The sequence below is a fragment of the Amphibalanus amphitrite genome, unplaced genomic scaffold, assembly GCF_019059575.1.
Source record: "Amphibalanus amphitrite isolate SeventyFive unplaced genomic scaffold, NRLGWU_Aamphi_draft 001504F_arrow, whole genome shotgun sequence".
NCBI lineage: Eukaryota > Metazoa > Arthropoda > Thecostraca > Balanomorpha > Balanidae > Amphibalanus > Amphibalanus amphitrite.
Window position 1 is genome coordinate 23,367 of NW_024882997.1, and position 17,817 is coordinate 41,183.

The 17,817-nt window shown below is 47.5% G+C and overlaps 1 protein-coding gene across 6 annotated transcripts in view; it reads right to left on the reverse strand.

Moving 5' to 3' along the window:
• The window catches only part of LOC122373490 (complexin-like), a 41,145-nt gene that overhangs the window by 7,339 nt on the left and 15,989 nt on the right, over window positions 1-17,817 (reverse strand). For 2 of the 6 annotated variants that reach the window (XM_043351604.1, XM_043351605.1), the window contains 2 exons: window positions 6,223-6,509; window positions 717-886 (listed from right to left, as the gene is read on the reverse strand). In XM_043351604.1, coding sequence (XP_043207539.1) covers window positions 717-886; window positions 6,223-6,259 — 207 coding nt within the window. In that variant the 5' untranslated portion in view covers window positions 6,260-6,509. Of the gene's footprint in view, window positions 1-716; window positions 887-952; window positions 967-6,222; window positions 6,510-17,817 lie in introns of all 6 variants that reach the window. The other 4 variants (XM_043351607.1, XM_043351602.1, XM_043351606.1 and 1 more) reach the window with 3 other exon arrangements.

Consider the following 17,817-nt stretch of genomic DNA (forward strand, 5'->3'; position numbering starts at 1 on the left):
ATTCGGCCCGTCAGAGCTAGGTAGGGCTGAAGTTCTCGCCCACGGCGGCGGGGAAATCTCGACAGCACGACCTTCTTTGGCAACTAATCTCAAGGTCACAAACGTTCCAGCAAAGTTTGCAACGGAGTTCGGAGAATAAATTTGGACGAATAGTCGTCAGCTGGGTACGCACATAAGATAAATGATAACATTTTAGTGAAATGAAATTATTATAAAGGCGTACTACAATTAATACATTTTATCACATCCACCTGGCAACATTGTTCAAATGAACGTATTATTGGCCATCATTATCGTCACTTGCAGCGCCCAACAACAATGCAGCGCGAAATTCTGCACTCAGAGTTGGGTTAGCGTTTAGCGGTGATGTCAACCACAAAAAAAAACGGATATACCGTCTTCCGTTGGGTCTATTCCGCTCTGTAGGCAACACGCAGGAATTACATTAATTTCTGATCAGCTTATCACAATACCAGCTATTATCCATGATCAAAATGCCTTTTGTGTTTTCTCGTGTGTCCATGGGGCCGACGTGTAAGCGGATTCAGCTCCACATGGACGTGTCACGGGAAGCTGAACTAACTCAAGCATATCACCCACACATTTCTTACAGAAAGCAATATTCTTCCCGCCGTTTTATTCTTGTCTGAACCTATATGTGCGCGTGTCAGTGTTGAACGCCTACGCGCCCGCGGCGCTATGTGTTCGGTGCCCACCTTGTCGCGGATGCCCTGCCGCAGCTGCTCGCGCTCCTCCTCCATTTTGCGGTGTTTCTCCTTGCGGCGCTCCTCGGCCTCTGCGATGGCCTCCAGCCGCTCTCTCTCCGCCTCCTCCTCCTTCTCTTTGTCGCCGTCGTCATCGCCGCCGCCGGCGCCCGGCAGCTGGCCTGTGGTCAGGTCACAGAGGTTAGCCGGACAGGTCACAGAGGTCAGGTCACAGAGGTCAGAGGGGCGCCCGGCAGCTGGCCTGTGGTCAGGCGGGTCACAGAGGTCAGCAGGGCGCCGCCGCTAGCGGACCTGACATGGAGGTCAGTAAGCAAGGGCAGAGGCTATAGGGACGATCAGTACAGCAACCGATCTCTTCAACTAAAAAATCAAAACAGTAAAGCTATTTGACTTTGTATCATATGACATTCCGACATCGTGCTTTGAATTATTGAGACAGTAGGTAATTGACAACAATATTACTTATCATTGCATTAAACAGATCGTTATCTTTCTTTCACAACGGTAACGATGCTTTCGATATGATGTATATTGTATGTAGCTCAATATAGCCGAAAAATATACATGTGAATGTCTTATATCGGTTGCTACAATATTTCTTAATGTCCATTCAGCATTTAACTTATAGAAAAGAAGTCAATTAGCTATTCAGCTAGTGCCCTCATTGTTGACATGCGAGCTATCAAACCCATTTAATTGTGTGTTTGTACGATATAAGCCTGGATGGTTGGCCACCTCCACATATAGTGGCGGTTGGATTATTAGGTGAGCTGCAATGGCAGGGAATGAAAGGACGAATGACGAAGAAAATAGCTAAATGAGTAGACGACTGCTGGAGGGGGACATCATTGGAAGGACGTATAAATGGGCTTTGAAATGAAATCTTTCGGAATGTAGCGCATTAGCGTTAAGCGTATTTCGGGCACCGGCACCCTGCTATTTTTGCTTGGAACCACTAATGGTAAAAGGTATTTTCGTTGAGCATGATTATTCTCGTTTTGGATGATTAAAATACTAAATATTACAGGCTTTGGTTTCCTTTCAGCCGAAAATGATCACAGTTGGTATCTAAGCAGCCTCTTGTAACATATCAAGGCTTCAGCCTTGGTTTAACTCTCGGTATCGTTCCGTGTGCTTTGTGAATCCAATCGAGGAATGATGCAATAAATGTCGTTTTTTTTGTAAACGGTGATTTACACGAGGGAAGTGTCTGTAGTAGACGAGCAGTGACTAGTCTGCCGTTGTGTAAAAACATTCGTCACACTTTATCATGTTGTGTAACTTACATTGACTTCAATTTATAACAGCATCCATAAATATCAAATACCAATGCACAATGCATCCCCGAGCTCCAATTTTCCTGATCATCCGAATTGCGGTACCGGCCGGGGTGCTAAGTTCCCGAGGCTTTCAAATTCAGTTGTCAATGATTCCTTCACTGATGGCCCTTGCCAAGATGAGGCTATTAAGGTGCCTATCAGGAAATGGCAATTAAAACGCATATGAAATATTGCATGCTCTCGTTAAAATAAACGCGTTATGCTCTCTTGTTCATATTTATCTAAACATGCCTTATGTGTTTGCTGACGGTACACTGGCTAAGATGCGTCAGTGTGTCAGTGTACGTGCACGTGCGTGCGAGAGGCGATCTGCATGCAGCCGCGGGGACGGTGGGCTCATTGTCGGTGTGTCGGTGCCGTGAGCGATCACCGACGGCGCTCCGCCCGCCAACATCTGCCCAGACGGGCGCCGGATAGATGGAGGTCCCCGAAAGACCGGCAACGGACACCCCCCCCCCCCCCCACACACACACACCACACGGCAGCCCCGGGACAACGAATACAATGTGAATGCCGAACTCTATAAGACCATCCAGCGTCCGATGCATGAAATCACTAACGAGTACGCTTATCGTATGCCGAAGGGAGGTAACGCAAGCGCAGGATTTAACCTTTCAACCAAACCTGCCGTCCTAGGATTCTTGAAATGTGCTGCTTTTGTTACCTGGCATCAGTACCTACTTTTCATCTTTGTATTTTTTATCCTGCCAAACACATGAAACAGGCTACGTCATACGTGCCTGACTATGTTGTATAAAGCACATTCTGGCTCCTCGTTTGTTTTCCCACTACATTTGATAATGGCTTATATGTTGTCCCATCATGAATCAGCAATGTAAATGTGTTCTAGTCCTTGGACAGTTGTATCATGCTGGTTCTAATTGGGACATGACGTTGCAGGCCGTAAAAAATCATTTTCGAACCTAAAACGGTTGCAGTTCGGTATATGGTCATTCAGCCTTCCCGAAAATTACATGCTCGCTCCTGCTCAATTGCTCATGAAAAAAACTTATTTTCGTTTTTAGATCTGTCCACTTAACACGTCAAAACATCGACTTCATTACTATGTTCACCGGGTGTACTTATTACTCGAGTCACAGGTCGTGGAAATGGAGCGCTAATGACCATATTTACCATATTTTTAACGGCTGATGAGTGTCTGCACCAGCGACGCTGTATGCCGGTGAGCGTCGTCCACCGCCAGCGCTTCACATAGATAATATGGCAGCGCTATTTCCGGAGAGTCACAGTGCAGCTGCAGCGTTCAGATATGTGGCTAACCGGCCCCGCGGTTAATTTATGATATGTCCAAATATCGATGACATACGAGTCCCATTTCGGTTGCATTGTCATCAACCAATGCAGTCTGAAGTGCACGTGACTCTCGGTCTTGTTGGCTGTCCCATTTCACACTGGTTGTGTCTGCCCGGTTCGGACGCGGCAGTATCGGCTCCACCGCGTCCTTGCCCTGGTGCGGCAGCACCACCGCGTCCTGTTCTGTTACTCCTGGTATACGGCCGGGGCGCGCGGCGGCAGGGCGGCCGTTCGCCACCGAGGGGCTTCCTTGGGAGTCGGGCTGCACGCCAGCCCCGAGGTCAATACCAGCCGGGCGCAGCGCCAGGGCGCCGGGGACCGTCGGAAGGACGCACGGACCAGCGAACAGACCGAGGCAGCGATGGGCAGACGGACATGCGGACGGACAGGCGGAGGGGACGTCTGTGCCACTGCCGACTGCGCTGTTACCGCTCCAGACGTGCCACATCGTACCGGGTAGTAACCAGTTCCTCACAGTGGGTAACACAGCAACCTTTTTCAGGAACGCTGCTTCCAGTAAATATTCCTTCTTCTTTGAGCTGATCCTTTATCGCAACTTACTAATTTTACTGCTTTGTTTCTTTCCTCGAATCATATCGTGTTTGATGTTCATTTTTTCTCGGTTTAATCTACTCACGATTCTTTGCTTTGTGAAGCTGATTTCTTTTATTTCGCCGCGTTGTTAGTTTCAGATTGTTAGTTCTTCTGAAAGCCAAGTTTTGTGTGTTCAGTGAGTCGAAAAAAACGCAAAAGGCTCGCCATTTTGCCAGTGCCTTAGGTTCGTCTGGCCAGCCGCCTAAGAGGCCGCTATTTCAAAGAAGGGAGTCCCAAGGACTAAAGTGGGAAACACGGCCCGATTCTGTGATCCGGTAAATCACATGAAAGAAACGGAAGAAATCGTTGAGCAGGGAAACTGAAAAGGACCACTTCTAATCTATCCCGCGCCCAAGTGTGGGGGAGTGTTTGAACACCCCCCCCCCCCTCCGGTTTTTCGCAGATATCTCAAAAACGGCGGCGCGGAGCGCCGCCGTTTTTGGTACACCTTATCATACATCAATTTTACACATGTTGTGAAAATTTCAGACCAAGGTCATTCAAGGTCAGGTCACCAGGTCACTTGAAGTGACCTCACCTCATAAAAAGTTTCAATGTCTGCCATAGCTACACCGAGTGACCGATCACTTTGAAATTTCAGCGATTGATGAGGGTAACAGTATCTATAAAATGTATATCTCGGAATTTTGATATCGGTGACCTAAGGTCAGGGCAATTTTGCGGCCTCTCAATTATAAGTCAATGGGAGAAAATCAAAAAGCGTCTGCTTTGCACGAACGCTACTCTAGACACTCTCAAACATCGAGATGTAGGTAAAATTGACACACTGAACCGAAAAATGGCAACTGTGACCCCTCTTTATGTCCCCGAGGTCATCTCAGGTCACGAACAGAATCTAACAGTTTTTCGCTTATAACTTCTGATTGAGGCGTGCTAGAGCGCTGAAAACGCCTTAGATGTGTTCGGCTCGACGTTGCGGATCGACTGATATGCAACATGACCTTTTCCGGTCTGGTCATGACCTTGACCTGAGGTCAAATTTTCAAGTTGACTTTTCAATGTCAACTTATAGTTCATTCGACGCGTCTCGACGAGAGGAACACGATGCTGGCAAAAGTAATGTCATGGCTCTTTTGAGTCAAAAGTTATCGCCGAAAAACCAATTTTCGTAAAAACGGCTATTTTTGGAGTTTTTGCCCTCTGGAGGCTAAACCGTTGACCTGAGGTCAAATCTGAGAGCATTATTCAGAAAGGTCTGTAAAAGGGCTATCGAATGCGCTTTTCCGCGGCGCTGTAGCTCTATCGGTTCCGGAGATAGCCGTTGGCAGTTTCAAAAATGTTGAAATAGTCAACATTTTACCTTTGGTGACCTCTGGTGACCTGACCTTTGACCTGACCCAAAAAATGACCGAAGTGTTTTCGTCCTTATTTTTGACGTTCTTTCGATTGCCGCTTACCGCGTGTCGCTACGTGTCCCAGGAGCCGAGTTAGAAGGGGGGTGTTCAAACACCCCCCCCCCCACACACACACACCAGGTCGTGGAAAATCCAGACTGACACTGGGGCGCGGGCTATAGGTCGATAGCGAATGTTTGTGAAGAACAAATGCCTAACTTATATAGCGGTTGTGTTCCAACAGAGCTTTGAAGTCGCAGAGAACAGGCATTAACTATTTCAAATGTTACGGGGCATGATAAAATGTCATATGCGTCGCGAGCATGCATAACAATGAATAATGATAAAGCTTAACGCCACAGAATCAAGCCTCATTTTTCCATGTATTTTCATGATTTCTACCACCTCAATGTATCTACTTGTTCGACATCCAAGAACAGAACGGGAACGGTGGACAGAACGGGACGAACGTGTGAAAGGAGAAACAGAATGCACGAATGAGCCGCTTTGGAAAAGACGTGTAAAATGGATGGATGAATGTGTCAGTAATTCTATGTTTGATTCATGTAACATTTCGAAAGTTTTAACGTATTAATGCTAAAACTGACGAGCGGACAACTCTGACGGAATTCAGAAAAGTTGCCTTTTCTAGCATGAATTATCTAGCATGATTATCTAGTAAAGTCACCTAAGCTATGTTGGGCATATTCGAAGTGTCAACCCCTTAAACTAATGCTAGCCTTGGGTGTTTGTGGATCGTGCCGTGCATTAGTTGCATTCTAGAAACAAGTGCAGACCATGCCGTTCAGGTACTTTAAATTCCGAAAACTATCGCGTCGAGCACTACCAGTCGGAGCTGGTGCTCGGACCGAGCGGCGCAGAGCTGAGTCTTACTGGTGACGGCGCTCATCGGGTTGAGCATTCCGAACATGGCTGGCTAGTTTGGCCGGCCGCAGAGGCGCTCGAGTGAAGAGGAGTTGGACGATCGGCCCGCCGAGTCACCGGTGATCACTTGCAGAGCGCGAGCGGTGCGAGCGGGGAGCGAGAGAGACAGAGAGGGAGGGAGGAGAGGGACAGAGAAAGGGAGGGGCGACCGGCAGTGAAGGGACAGGGTCGCAGGGGCGCTTTGTAGAGAAAGAACAGATAGAAAGTTGGGCCACGTCACAGCATCCTTCTCAACACTGCAACAGAGAGGGACGGCGGACCGTCAGCCGTGCGGCCATCGTCGCCGGTCGAACTGTGTACACTCACACCTCGCACGCACTCACTGGACGGCGGCAGATCGACCTAACCACCGAAACAGTCATCACAGCCTCTGGCTACAAATGGTTCCAGTGAATGACATCATGTCGACTGCAAAGTAAATTTGACTCCACACGCAAGACAATCTTTCGTTGCTTGGCCGAGTTTAGCAGGCCATCGCCATATAAATGGTAATTCGATAATTAGGTACTTTGATCTAATAGACACAGTTGGGGGATAAGATTTAAATGATCTACCGTCTGTATGTATATGATGTAAGTACCTTTTTACACACCCAAGAAGTCCATACACATAAATACAAACTGCACACAAGCACAAGGGCATCATGTAAACACAGAAGGAAGGGCGGCAATTTCACATTAGCAGCACTCACGACCTAGCAATGAACAATTACGCACACCTTGTGTGAACACCAATACAAGGCATAAAAACACAATCTCTCTCTCTCCCTCTCCCTCTCTCTCTCTCTCTCTCTCTCTCTCTCTCTCTCTCTCTCTCTCTCTCTCTCTCTCTCTCTCTCTCTCTCTCTCTCCTTGCTCCCAGACATTCCGTCTTCGCATCCATGTCCCACACGGCCACACCCAACACTCGTACAAACAAACATACAAACTAGTCCAGCAAAACATATACCAAAGACGCTTTTTGAAAGATGTTTGTAGAGCCTACCCTCGTAGGCCCGACGGAGTTTACTGTCTACCCCTGACGAATGTTTGCGAGAGCTTCATAACACACCAAAATAAGAGCTCGAGCTTTTCTTACATCACTTTGACATCTCCTGGAGTAAAAATTGAGTTTAGCCGCCCTCCCTTCCCAGCACGTTACAGAGTCGATTTTTCTAGACCTTACAAGACAAAGTTCCACGGGGCAGATATATAGGGTGTTCACTAAAAATTGACACAAACTTTGAATGACTGCACATCAAAAGTGAAGCAAGCTATTACGATGCAACTTAGCATGGAGATAAAAGGGACATTTTTGTATCATACCGAGCATAAAATTTCATGGGTGTAATGAAAACAGTCGCGTTGGAGGTCGTTTTAAATAAGGACCACCGAAAGCCAATTGGCACGCTTTCCCAAAATAGTACGTCAATGGGAGAGTCTGGCACGTACAAATACCTAATGAAAGCTTAAAATGTCGAAATTGGTTACATACCGTATGGTGGGACGAAAGTTCTAGTGAGTGTGGGAGTCAGAAAATCTGAAGTGGTGCAAATGTGAAGATACTGATCAAAGGAAAGGTCGGGGCCCCGAAAATGCACGTGGAGGGGCTTTTTGGCACCTCACGATGCAATGCTGCCGATCAGTAAGATATTAACTGTGCCTAAGCGAAGAACATATATCACACCTGAGGCTAGGATGAGTTACAACCGGCGTGAATGATTTCTCGAAGCGACTGGGAACAACATAAGGCAAGATAAGTATATAAACAATGGTCAAGAAAGGGCCACAAATTGCAGAAAAAGACCGATCTATTTAAGGAAGAAAAATCATGTTTTTATCAAAGGGCGACAATTAACTAGACAATGGAGTGTTCTGTAGCGATGTTACCAATGATACAAGAGCTAACGTCCATTTAGCATCCAAGCTAACGCTGGATGCCGTGGTACGTGTGTTATTTCAGAGCATATCATCAGTTCGACTTTATTCCTCCAGGCCGGTCCTTTACAATATGATACTTTCTGAGTCAAGTGTATTATTTAGCACTAGAGGTTCATGCAGAGCAACATATGTAACCAGAAGGTGATTTTCTGGTCCGACCTCGCGCCAGCACACTAATCAAGGGGCGCCTTGGGGGCTCCGGCCGATGTAAAAATTGCATGATTGAAACAAGGCCCGATAAGCCATTTACCACGACTGAAATTAACAAATGAGTATCTAATGTGATTTGCCGAAGGCTATTACGTATATTGGTGTCTTTAAATTTGATACAAAATATCAACTGGCTGCTCATTACCGCCATGAATTGGCCAAATTCACGGTCCACTGGTGCCAGACCTTGTGAAAACACTTACAAGAAAATGTCCAAAAAATGACCTATGGGAATCAGGCAAATCTGTTGACGCTCTACGGTTTGCAGCAGATGCAATGTGCATTACAACAATGCCTCGTTTGTTTAAATCGGTACATTTTTACCGAAGATACAGCCTGCTAAACTTTGTCTCAATTTTTAGTGAACACCCTGTACATAATCTTCAAACAAAAGCCCAAAATAGAGTTTTAGAGATAAAGACAACTTACGAACATGGCTGTGTAACATATGAGTTGGAGAAAAATGCTTAACATTTTTCTCCAGTTTTGTTCAATTAAGTGCATTCTTCTATTATCTGACAATGAATAATGGCTTTATGAATAATGGCTCTTTATTAACCCGGCACCGCCTGGGCTATTTCCGTACCCACGACAGCCTGGGGGGGGGGGGTCGGATCCGACCCCCCCCCCCCCCCTGTTATCTCGAGAACCAATGGTCGTATCGAGCCCCGCGAGGCGGCGTTCGAAAGGTCTCTACGAGACCTTCCCAAAGCACTCTTAATATTTTAAGATTGAGGTCAACTTTCGGGTCAAGGTCAGGTCAAAGGTCAAATTCAGGGGTTTTGCATGATTAGGCTTACGGACAGCGGAATCGATAGCTGCTGCTTGAAACTCACCAAAAATGACCTCAAAGGCCTAGTGAAGGTACCATGTGCGTATAGGGGTCATACTAAGTACGGGTCAAGGTCAGGTCAGGTCACGAAAGGTCACGGTTTTCAATTTCTGCTACATGGGCGTGCGACACATGTTTTATGGCTTATTTTTCACGCCGAATCCAATGGTAATGGTTATGTGTGACCCCAAGTCACTGAGCTGGTGATAAGTGTGCATTGAAAGCATAAAAAATCGTTTATACCATACATAACTAAACGAGGGCTAAGAAAAAAGTCATTTTTCAACTTTTTATTTTTGACAAAAAAATACACTCTTCTAGACGATCTTTGTCCCAGGAATCTAGTGGTGCCATTTGTTTTCACAAGCGATGTTCAGAAGTGCCTCTAATTCACGAAAATGCTTATGACGTCACCATGCCCTATGCATGTTGGAGCTATTTTTTACAATCTGGGGGTCAAAATCAAGATAGAAAGTTGAAATTTGGGGCATCTAATGTTCTAATAGAGCTCTACAAAATATATTCCGTTTTTTTGGAAATTCCCAAAATTTTGGATTTTAATAGCTGTTTTCCAAAAATATAGTTTTTTGAATTTTTAGGGGTGAAAAACGCATTTTATGGAAAATCCGAGATAGCCATTTTAAAGAACTCATTGAGCTGCGTCTTTTCATGTCCTTAATTTGCAATTTGCTTTAAACCCTGATTTTTGACGATTTTTTAAACATTTACCACTTTTTGACTAAAAACGCCATGTAGTTACATCACTAAAATCGATATATCTAAAAAAAATTGAAATTTTTTCTTAAAAATTGCACAGGAGACGTCAAATTGATGGGGGAGAAGGTATGCCAAGTTTCAAGTAGATAGCGAAAGTGGTTCATGAGTTATTCAAGAAAAACGGAGAGGGGGGTCGGATCCGACCCCCCAGGCGGTCGCGGGTTAACGGAGTTTGATAGGGAGGGAGAAAAACAGCCCCGGAGCCAGGTTATCGGGCTTACGCCTCGGCTCGGGCGGGTTAAGAGACTGTGCTAGAGCCGTTCTAAAAGCTCATAAGACCTGCAATCAATCTTGCCGTTGTGGTGCCGGTACCTATGGATAGCAAAATTTACACGATAAACAAATTTGGCCAAAACGTCAGCACATAATTGAAAACTTGGTCAGTGAGGAGATTACACTATGTTGACGCTCCTAAGATTCGCGCAGACGAGCAGCATGTCCTCCATTTTCCGTTCGGCCTGTCGGACTCGAGTGGGCGAGCATGTGGTCGGACGCCACTTGTCTGGCAGCGAAGTTAAGTGTCTTTTGAACGCGATGAAGCTGACATTTGGCGGCTCCTTCACAAACCGACAGGCGGTTATGGCGTGTCAAAAGGCTGACTCGGCCAGAAACTTGAGACTTTCTGAAGGTGATAGTTTGCGAGTATGCCATGGCGTTGGAATTGTGAACCTTGCCGATCGTGGTGGATCAAAGAAACCATGACTTTTGCTTATTTTGTTGAGTTAGGTAAGCCCATGCCCTTTTGCTCATTCAGACTTTTTGGGGGTCATGTGACGATGGGATATGAGGAAATATTGGTCAGGCTGGTATCGTGAAGATGACCAAGGTTATTCCAGACTGGATACCTTGGTTCCCACTGGAGTGGATGTTAGCAGCCACCGCTCATCTGCCCAATCATCACTATACCTGAGTATACAAACGGTACACGGACCCCTACCTATAAGTAAGAGGTATGTACGTACCACCACCACTTTAAGAGTACCACTACCACTATATACCATTATAAGAGGTATACGTTCACCATAAGTAGGAACACACATCTTAATTAACGCCTATGGCGGTCCAAAGCATTCACGCCTTCCAGCACAGGCCCTCGTTAGATCGATTATCACAAGGGCCATGGTATGGGGCCGCTGTCGACGTCGGTATTTAGTTATTCAGCTGACGACGTGTGGCGACAGACAGCGTCTGACAATGCACGGCGGACATTATTATTGACGACACTTGAGGGGAATATATTCGACGAAATATAGCATTAGCTGCATATATTTTCCGTGAATTCCGCAAACTTGAAGAGCCTCGGCAGTTTGAAAACGATTTTAAATCGTCCAACTGGGAAAGGCGACTGATGGAAAAGGCATCAGCTGGCTGATTTATCAATGGCTTCCTAATAAGGAAATGTTCATTGCCCCTGTTTTTCATATCGCCGATTTCGGTGACTGGCTATTGGTTAATCACAGCCATATTCTCATGTATAGGTACGTGTTATACTTGATGAAACACAAGCCATATAGCAGCAAAACACGAATAATGCCAATATTTGCAGCCTCCCCAAGTTGGTACACATCAGTCCTGCGCTCCATCGCTCGTTGTCTTCTGCGCCCCGTTTGGCTGGCACGCCCGCCGCCTGGCCTTACATCTCCGAACTGCACCAGCCACTCGTACACTGAGCTGGACAATGGCCCACACTTTTCGGCCACACTGGTTACGAGGCAGCTGATAATCGTAAAGTTCTGGCGGGCTGGCTGCATTCAGTCTGTATCCGGCACAGAGAAGCTCAGCTGAGGACTGTGGCAGGTCGCAGCAGTTTCCTGACGGTCAGTCCCGCTCACAGGCCGCCTATGATACAGAAATGACAGCCAGTCGGCCGCAGAAGGCTGGCCGTTCAGTCCCAAACGGTAACCAGCTTGTCTGCGAGAGCCACTCTGTGCTAGCACTAAAATCACGTATGGCCTCTGTCAAAGGTAGGTGAGGCGGTTCCAGCCGTACAAGTGAAAGAGGCCCGTTTGACGCCGCCTAGCTCCTTAACCCAGATCTGCCCAGAACAAAAATGTTTTCAGATTTTTTTGTTACGCTGGTTTTGGGGTACTTTTGAATCACATTGCTTACCAGCATGTGTCATTTGTTGTTGGCTGTACTCGTTTTGTCGGAAATTGCCGTATCATATATGATACGCTGGGCATTTTCGCACTTTTATAGCACCTTAACGAACCTTTGCATTTGCCTATAATTTTACTTGTGAAAACGTCTCAGAATTGCCAGCTTTGAATTTATTTGTAATAATGACACCAAGGAAACAGTAAATCGTAATTGACCAGACCCATAGATACCTATAGGTGAGTGCAACAAGTGCTTTCTGACATAATGCTTACTTTTGGGGCTGGAAGGTATGAAATACAATTTCCGTGGCCAGTTCTTCACTAGTAGACAGTAACTTACCAACTTGAAGACTTGAAGACTCGTCTGTCTTCAAGTCACTGGGACTTACCTTGGCAGAGAATCTAGACATTCTAGTGGGCAGTGGTGGATGACCATGTTGATGGAGATGATGTTTTCGTAAAAACCACCGGAGGCGTCCTAAGACACGTACGAATACTCTGGTGATAATGAGGATGTCACAAGAAAACGTGATATCAACCGTCATCCTGCTCGGCAGCTGAATGCTCGGGCCGAGGTGCGAGGGAGAGAAAACTTCCCGGGGCACTATTCCGACGGAAAACGTCTCGGAGACCTTCAGAGATGCGAGGTAAAGCGGAAGCGTTGCTGGCCCAGCGTCAGAGCTCGGGAAGGTCCTCGAAGCAAAGAGACGAAAGGTCTGAAATGGAAGCAAGGGCAGTGCCCTGTGATCGTCTTCACCGGTACGCATCTTTCAGACTTCGAGTCACACAAATACCGCGATTCCTCTCTAATTGAGACATCCCTTCCTTTATACATGACGAAGTCCTCGAGCACGTCCGGAAGGTCATGGTGTTTCACGCTTTTGACATTGTCGAAGTCTGACCTCGAGTTCCCTGACACTATAAACAAGGAGGACAAGATATCCTCCTTCGTGACACTGCACTCGACGTCAGACTTCAGGCACGTGCTCCATCTCCTATGGATGTGTTCCCTTTTGTCCACTTTTCATGTCGCTTCAAGGACCTTTTCGACTTCTGTTGATGGGATACAACAACGTCGCTGCTTAACCTTGCATCTCTGAAGGTCTCCGAGACGTCTTCTTTCTCGAAATCGCGTTTCGGAAAGTTTATTCTTCCTTGCACATTGGCCCTAACACACAGCTGCCGAGCAGGATGCCGTTTGAGGTCACGTTCTTCTGTGACATCCTCATCATCACCAGAGTACTCGTCCGTGTCGTAGGACGCCTCCGATGGTTTTACCAAGACGTCACCTCCATCAACATCGTCATCCACCACTAGAATGTGTAGAATTTGCGCCAAGGTGACCGGAAAACATATGGATTAGGGGCAAGTAATTGTGTAGGCTAATGTGAGAAACTGCCCACCGTATCATATATGATACGAATATGTTGTTATCATTCCTGACACGCCAGCTTTGGCGCAAGAATGTATTCAACCACCTGGTGTGTGAGCTTGAACATTTGGTACCATGCTGCCACAAAATTGAGCAGTTTGGCAGAAAGCACTAGTTAGCATACTAACGTCGGCATTATTGGGTCTGGTAAATTACGACTTCTGTTGGCAGCTGTTTTTGTTTAATCATGCTACACGGAAAAATATATGAAATATAGAAAAGGTTACCCACTCTGGAAATAGTACACACGACTGACAACACAACACCACAAAATAAAGTTTCGGCGTCTTTCGGATGGAAGTCGGTTGCCTAGCAACGGCCGAACGACTCATCGTATCATAAATGATACGGTGGGCAGATCTGGGTTAACAGTGTACACCATCATTCAGCTGCTCGTCAGATGCCAAACATCGTCGAATAGGAGGCAGCCGCCTCAGTCACTCGGCAGTGACAAACAGGGGTGAACGCCATCGGATCACTCAGGACCACTGAGCCGCCAACCAGCCAGGTGGGTGCATTTCCGTACCGGGCTCGCAATATGCCCATTGCCCAGACTCAGGTATGTCTTGAAACGATAATTAAAATAAAAAGACATTAGCAAATATAATAGTGTGATCATTACGTACTCTCTCATAAAAAGAAGGTACGCATTTGACCATGTTACACTAGACATAACAAACAGTTTTAAGCCGACGTTGTCCGTGCTTTATAATGGAATAAGATCAGTGAGTTGAAGTTAATCACCGAACCTACACATTACCAGTTAAAAGGGCGTGGTCAGCCATAGAAACTGACGCCACTCGTTAGCTCACTCGCACTCGTCCTTCCCGAGGCGTTTTGCTAATTAAAGCCGCTAATTTAATTATATTTTAATCATTTATGAATAAAGGCACTTAACGACTTACACCATTCAATTTGCCTTTAGAAATGGAGATTCATTAACACAGGCTCTGTGGAACTCGAGGAAGCCGCGGTCTGGCTGACGGCTTTGTGGTGCAAAATCCGCCCGGCACTCAGCTCTGAAGGAAAACATACCGGTATGCGGCGGCAATTAGGGACATCAAAAGGACAAGGACAACACAGAGTTGGACGTTGGACGGATTCCAAGTGCCTTAAAATACGGCGGTTATCAGTCATCTTCGCAACTCTCTAGCAATTGGCCCAAAAGCAGATCGTAATTGTGCGCAGCATGCGGCAAAAAAGTCCAGATTTATCTTACGAGCCTAACATCAAAGCATCAAAGCTTCTAAAATGTGATGGAGTTTAACCCTCGCCGGCACAGGGGGGGGGGGGGTTGATGCAACCCCCCCTAAGGTTTTTCGCGAATAACTCGCGTAAAAAGCGGCCGATCGCGACGAAACTTTCAGTACCCCCGCATTGATCAATTTTACACCTACCATGAAAATTTCATGACCCTGACCCCAATGACCTTTGACCTGTGACCTCTTTTCTGTGACCATGTTTGGCCGAAATCGCGGTTCGGCGCATGTCGGCTCGCATTAGCCGCGCGTTTGCAAGCTTTTCGTGGTTTCAAACGTTCAAACATGTGATTTGATGTTGCTCCCATGCATTAGGGTGGGTGTTAAGGTCACCTGAGGGTCAGGTCAGGTCATTGACCTTTGGTGACCTTGGGTGACCTCGGTTCACTTTTTCGAGTTTTACATGTTTCTAGGCTAGTTTTTGGAGCTGAATTCGAATTTAGCAACCATTTGAACATTTACGAAGTAGTTTTGGTGCCTTCGTAACATGTTACGAAGCTGTGCGAGGCGGTTGACACGTATTACGAATACCCGTCACAACCCCTACCGGTTGACCTGACCTGACCTGACCCGACCTGGTCTAAATGCTTAAAGACATCATCTCTGATCAAAACTAACACGATATTCGTGATCAGCACCCCGGAAAACCACATAGCAGCCACACTTTACGACTTTCTAACAGGTCCCGATTTTCCCGGTTTTCGGGTCATTGACCTGACCTGGAAGGTCACCCGATGACCTAGGACCTTAAAATTGGGTATCATCGGCTTCGTCTCGTGACGGGCAACACGCTCGTTTTTTCCGCGAAGCTCTAGCTCGATCAGGGTCCAAACGCGAGGGGGGGTCGTACCCCCCTTGTGCCGTCGAAGGACTCAAAATGGCCTGTGCCGGCGAGGGTTAATGTGAAATCGCCAATGGAGAAAGATTTTCGTGTGACATTACAAAGTGATTTCGGAGTACTCATCCTCTGAAATGCAGAGGTTGCATGAATATGCTAGCCGATGAAGAAGACACGTTATTTGAGGAATTTATTAGCGTCGTCACACATACCTATTGAATTTTGAAAGGATAAACTATAAAGCTGTATAGTTTAAATCCTAGGTGGTTCGGCCCGTATGTATTTGCTTCTATAACCTTAGTAGACTAGGTCTAGCAGCAGTCGCAAAGAGATTATTTCCCAAGGGCACCAGGGCAGGAAAAAGCAAACAAGAAGCCGGAGCAGACAAATAAAAGAAAGCCCGGTGGGCAATGCAATCTGCGTCCCGCCGAGCGTGTCCCGGCAGGGGGCTTGTTCTCTACCCGGCGCCCGGCGGAGGTCGGGTGGCTGCTCCAAGGTCAAATAGCTGCAGCCAGCTCAATGTCAGGAATGTGTTCCAAAACAGACCATTCAGCAGCCGGCGTTCATGTACGGAGTACGGACGAGTGGGGCTGCACGTTACTGGAGATTTATCGGTCGGGGCGCAATGCCATAAACGCGTCCGGGGAGACATAAAACGAAACGCACGCCAATAGACCAGCTCTGGACGATATAGGACGTATCTCTGAGCAGCACTGCTCTGGCTCAGAGTTCGACCTGCCCTCAGACGTTTCTCCCAGAGGGTGGTCAACAGACGATCGCCGGCCGGCCCTCAATGATTGACTACTGGCCGAGCTCGCGGCGCCAACCACCGCTCGGCGCCGCACTCCTGAACGCCGGACACGTCCAACGAGAACCCATCAATCTGCAGCCGGGCCGCCGCCGGGGCGGGTCAGCCCGGCACGCTCAGCGGGACAGCGTGGCGCTCCTTACACCCTTCCATCGGCGTCAGCCCAGCGCGCTCAGTACGACAGGGGGCACTTCCTTCACCCTGGTACCACTGGCCGCCCCAAGGCACGCTTAGTACGACAGGGGGCACTTCCTACACCCTGCTACCAGTGGCCGCCCCAGGGCACGCTCAGTACGACAGGGGGCACTTCCTACACCCTGCTACCAGTGGCCGCCCCAGGGCACGCTCAGTACGACAGGGGGCACTTCCTACACCCTACCAGTGGCCATCCAAGGCACGCTCCTAATACGACATGGGGCACTTCCTACACCCTGCTACCAGTAGCCCCCCAGGGCACGCTTATGGGGGCACTTCCGACACCCTGCTACCAGTGGCCGCCCCAGGGCGCGCTCCATGGAACAGAGTGACGCTTCAGCCGATTCCTGTATCACAGCGTGCGGCGCTCCAACAAGCGTAACAACCGACTGCTCTCGAACGTCATCACCCGGAAAGAGAGCAATTCCGTGCACTTCAGAGAGAGTATAGGGGAAGAGGGAGGAGTGCACTCAAGGGGGAGGAAGGGCAGAGGTAGGAGTGCACTCCAGGGGGAGGAGGGGCAGAGGTAGGAGTGCACTCCAGGGGGAGGAGGGGCAGAGGCAGGAGTGCACTCCAGGGGGAGGAAGGGCAGAGGTATTACTGCACCCCAGTGCACAACAGACCGAGTACACTTCAGAGCACTACAGAGGACACTCCATAGCACTACAGAGGCGCCCGGAACGCAGCTGATCATCACAGTGTTATTGGCACATGACCATCGAGTCCAATAGCCGGAAAGTGAAAAACGACTGAAGTGAGTCAGTCATTTGTTGACCTAAATGCATCTTTTGGAGAAACGTTTCGAATGCTACACCGCATTTCGAATGAAAGTTTTTTATTTTTGTTGCTTATGCTAAACAGGGATAACATACAGCAAATGAGTCAAAATACCAGCCAGTTAGCAATCACGGTGTCTGGATATTGTGTTTCGTGAAAGCCTGGTAGTGCGAATAGATTAAGCTTCGCGTCATAGTACTTTGGGTGTGGGCAATAATTTGTTCATTTTCGTAAATAAATGCGCATTAAAAATGATTTGATAAGGAGTGACAATACGAGCAAGTCATTAGCGTCGCCACGGGGGGGCAAGCGGGGCAGCTTGCCCCCCAACCTCGGACCGGGCACCCCCTGAGATCGATACAGATCTGATGAGATTTTGGAGTCGGGGAAAAATGGGG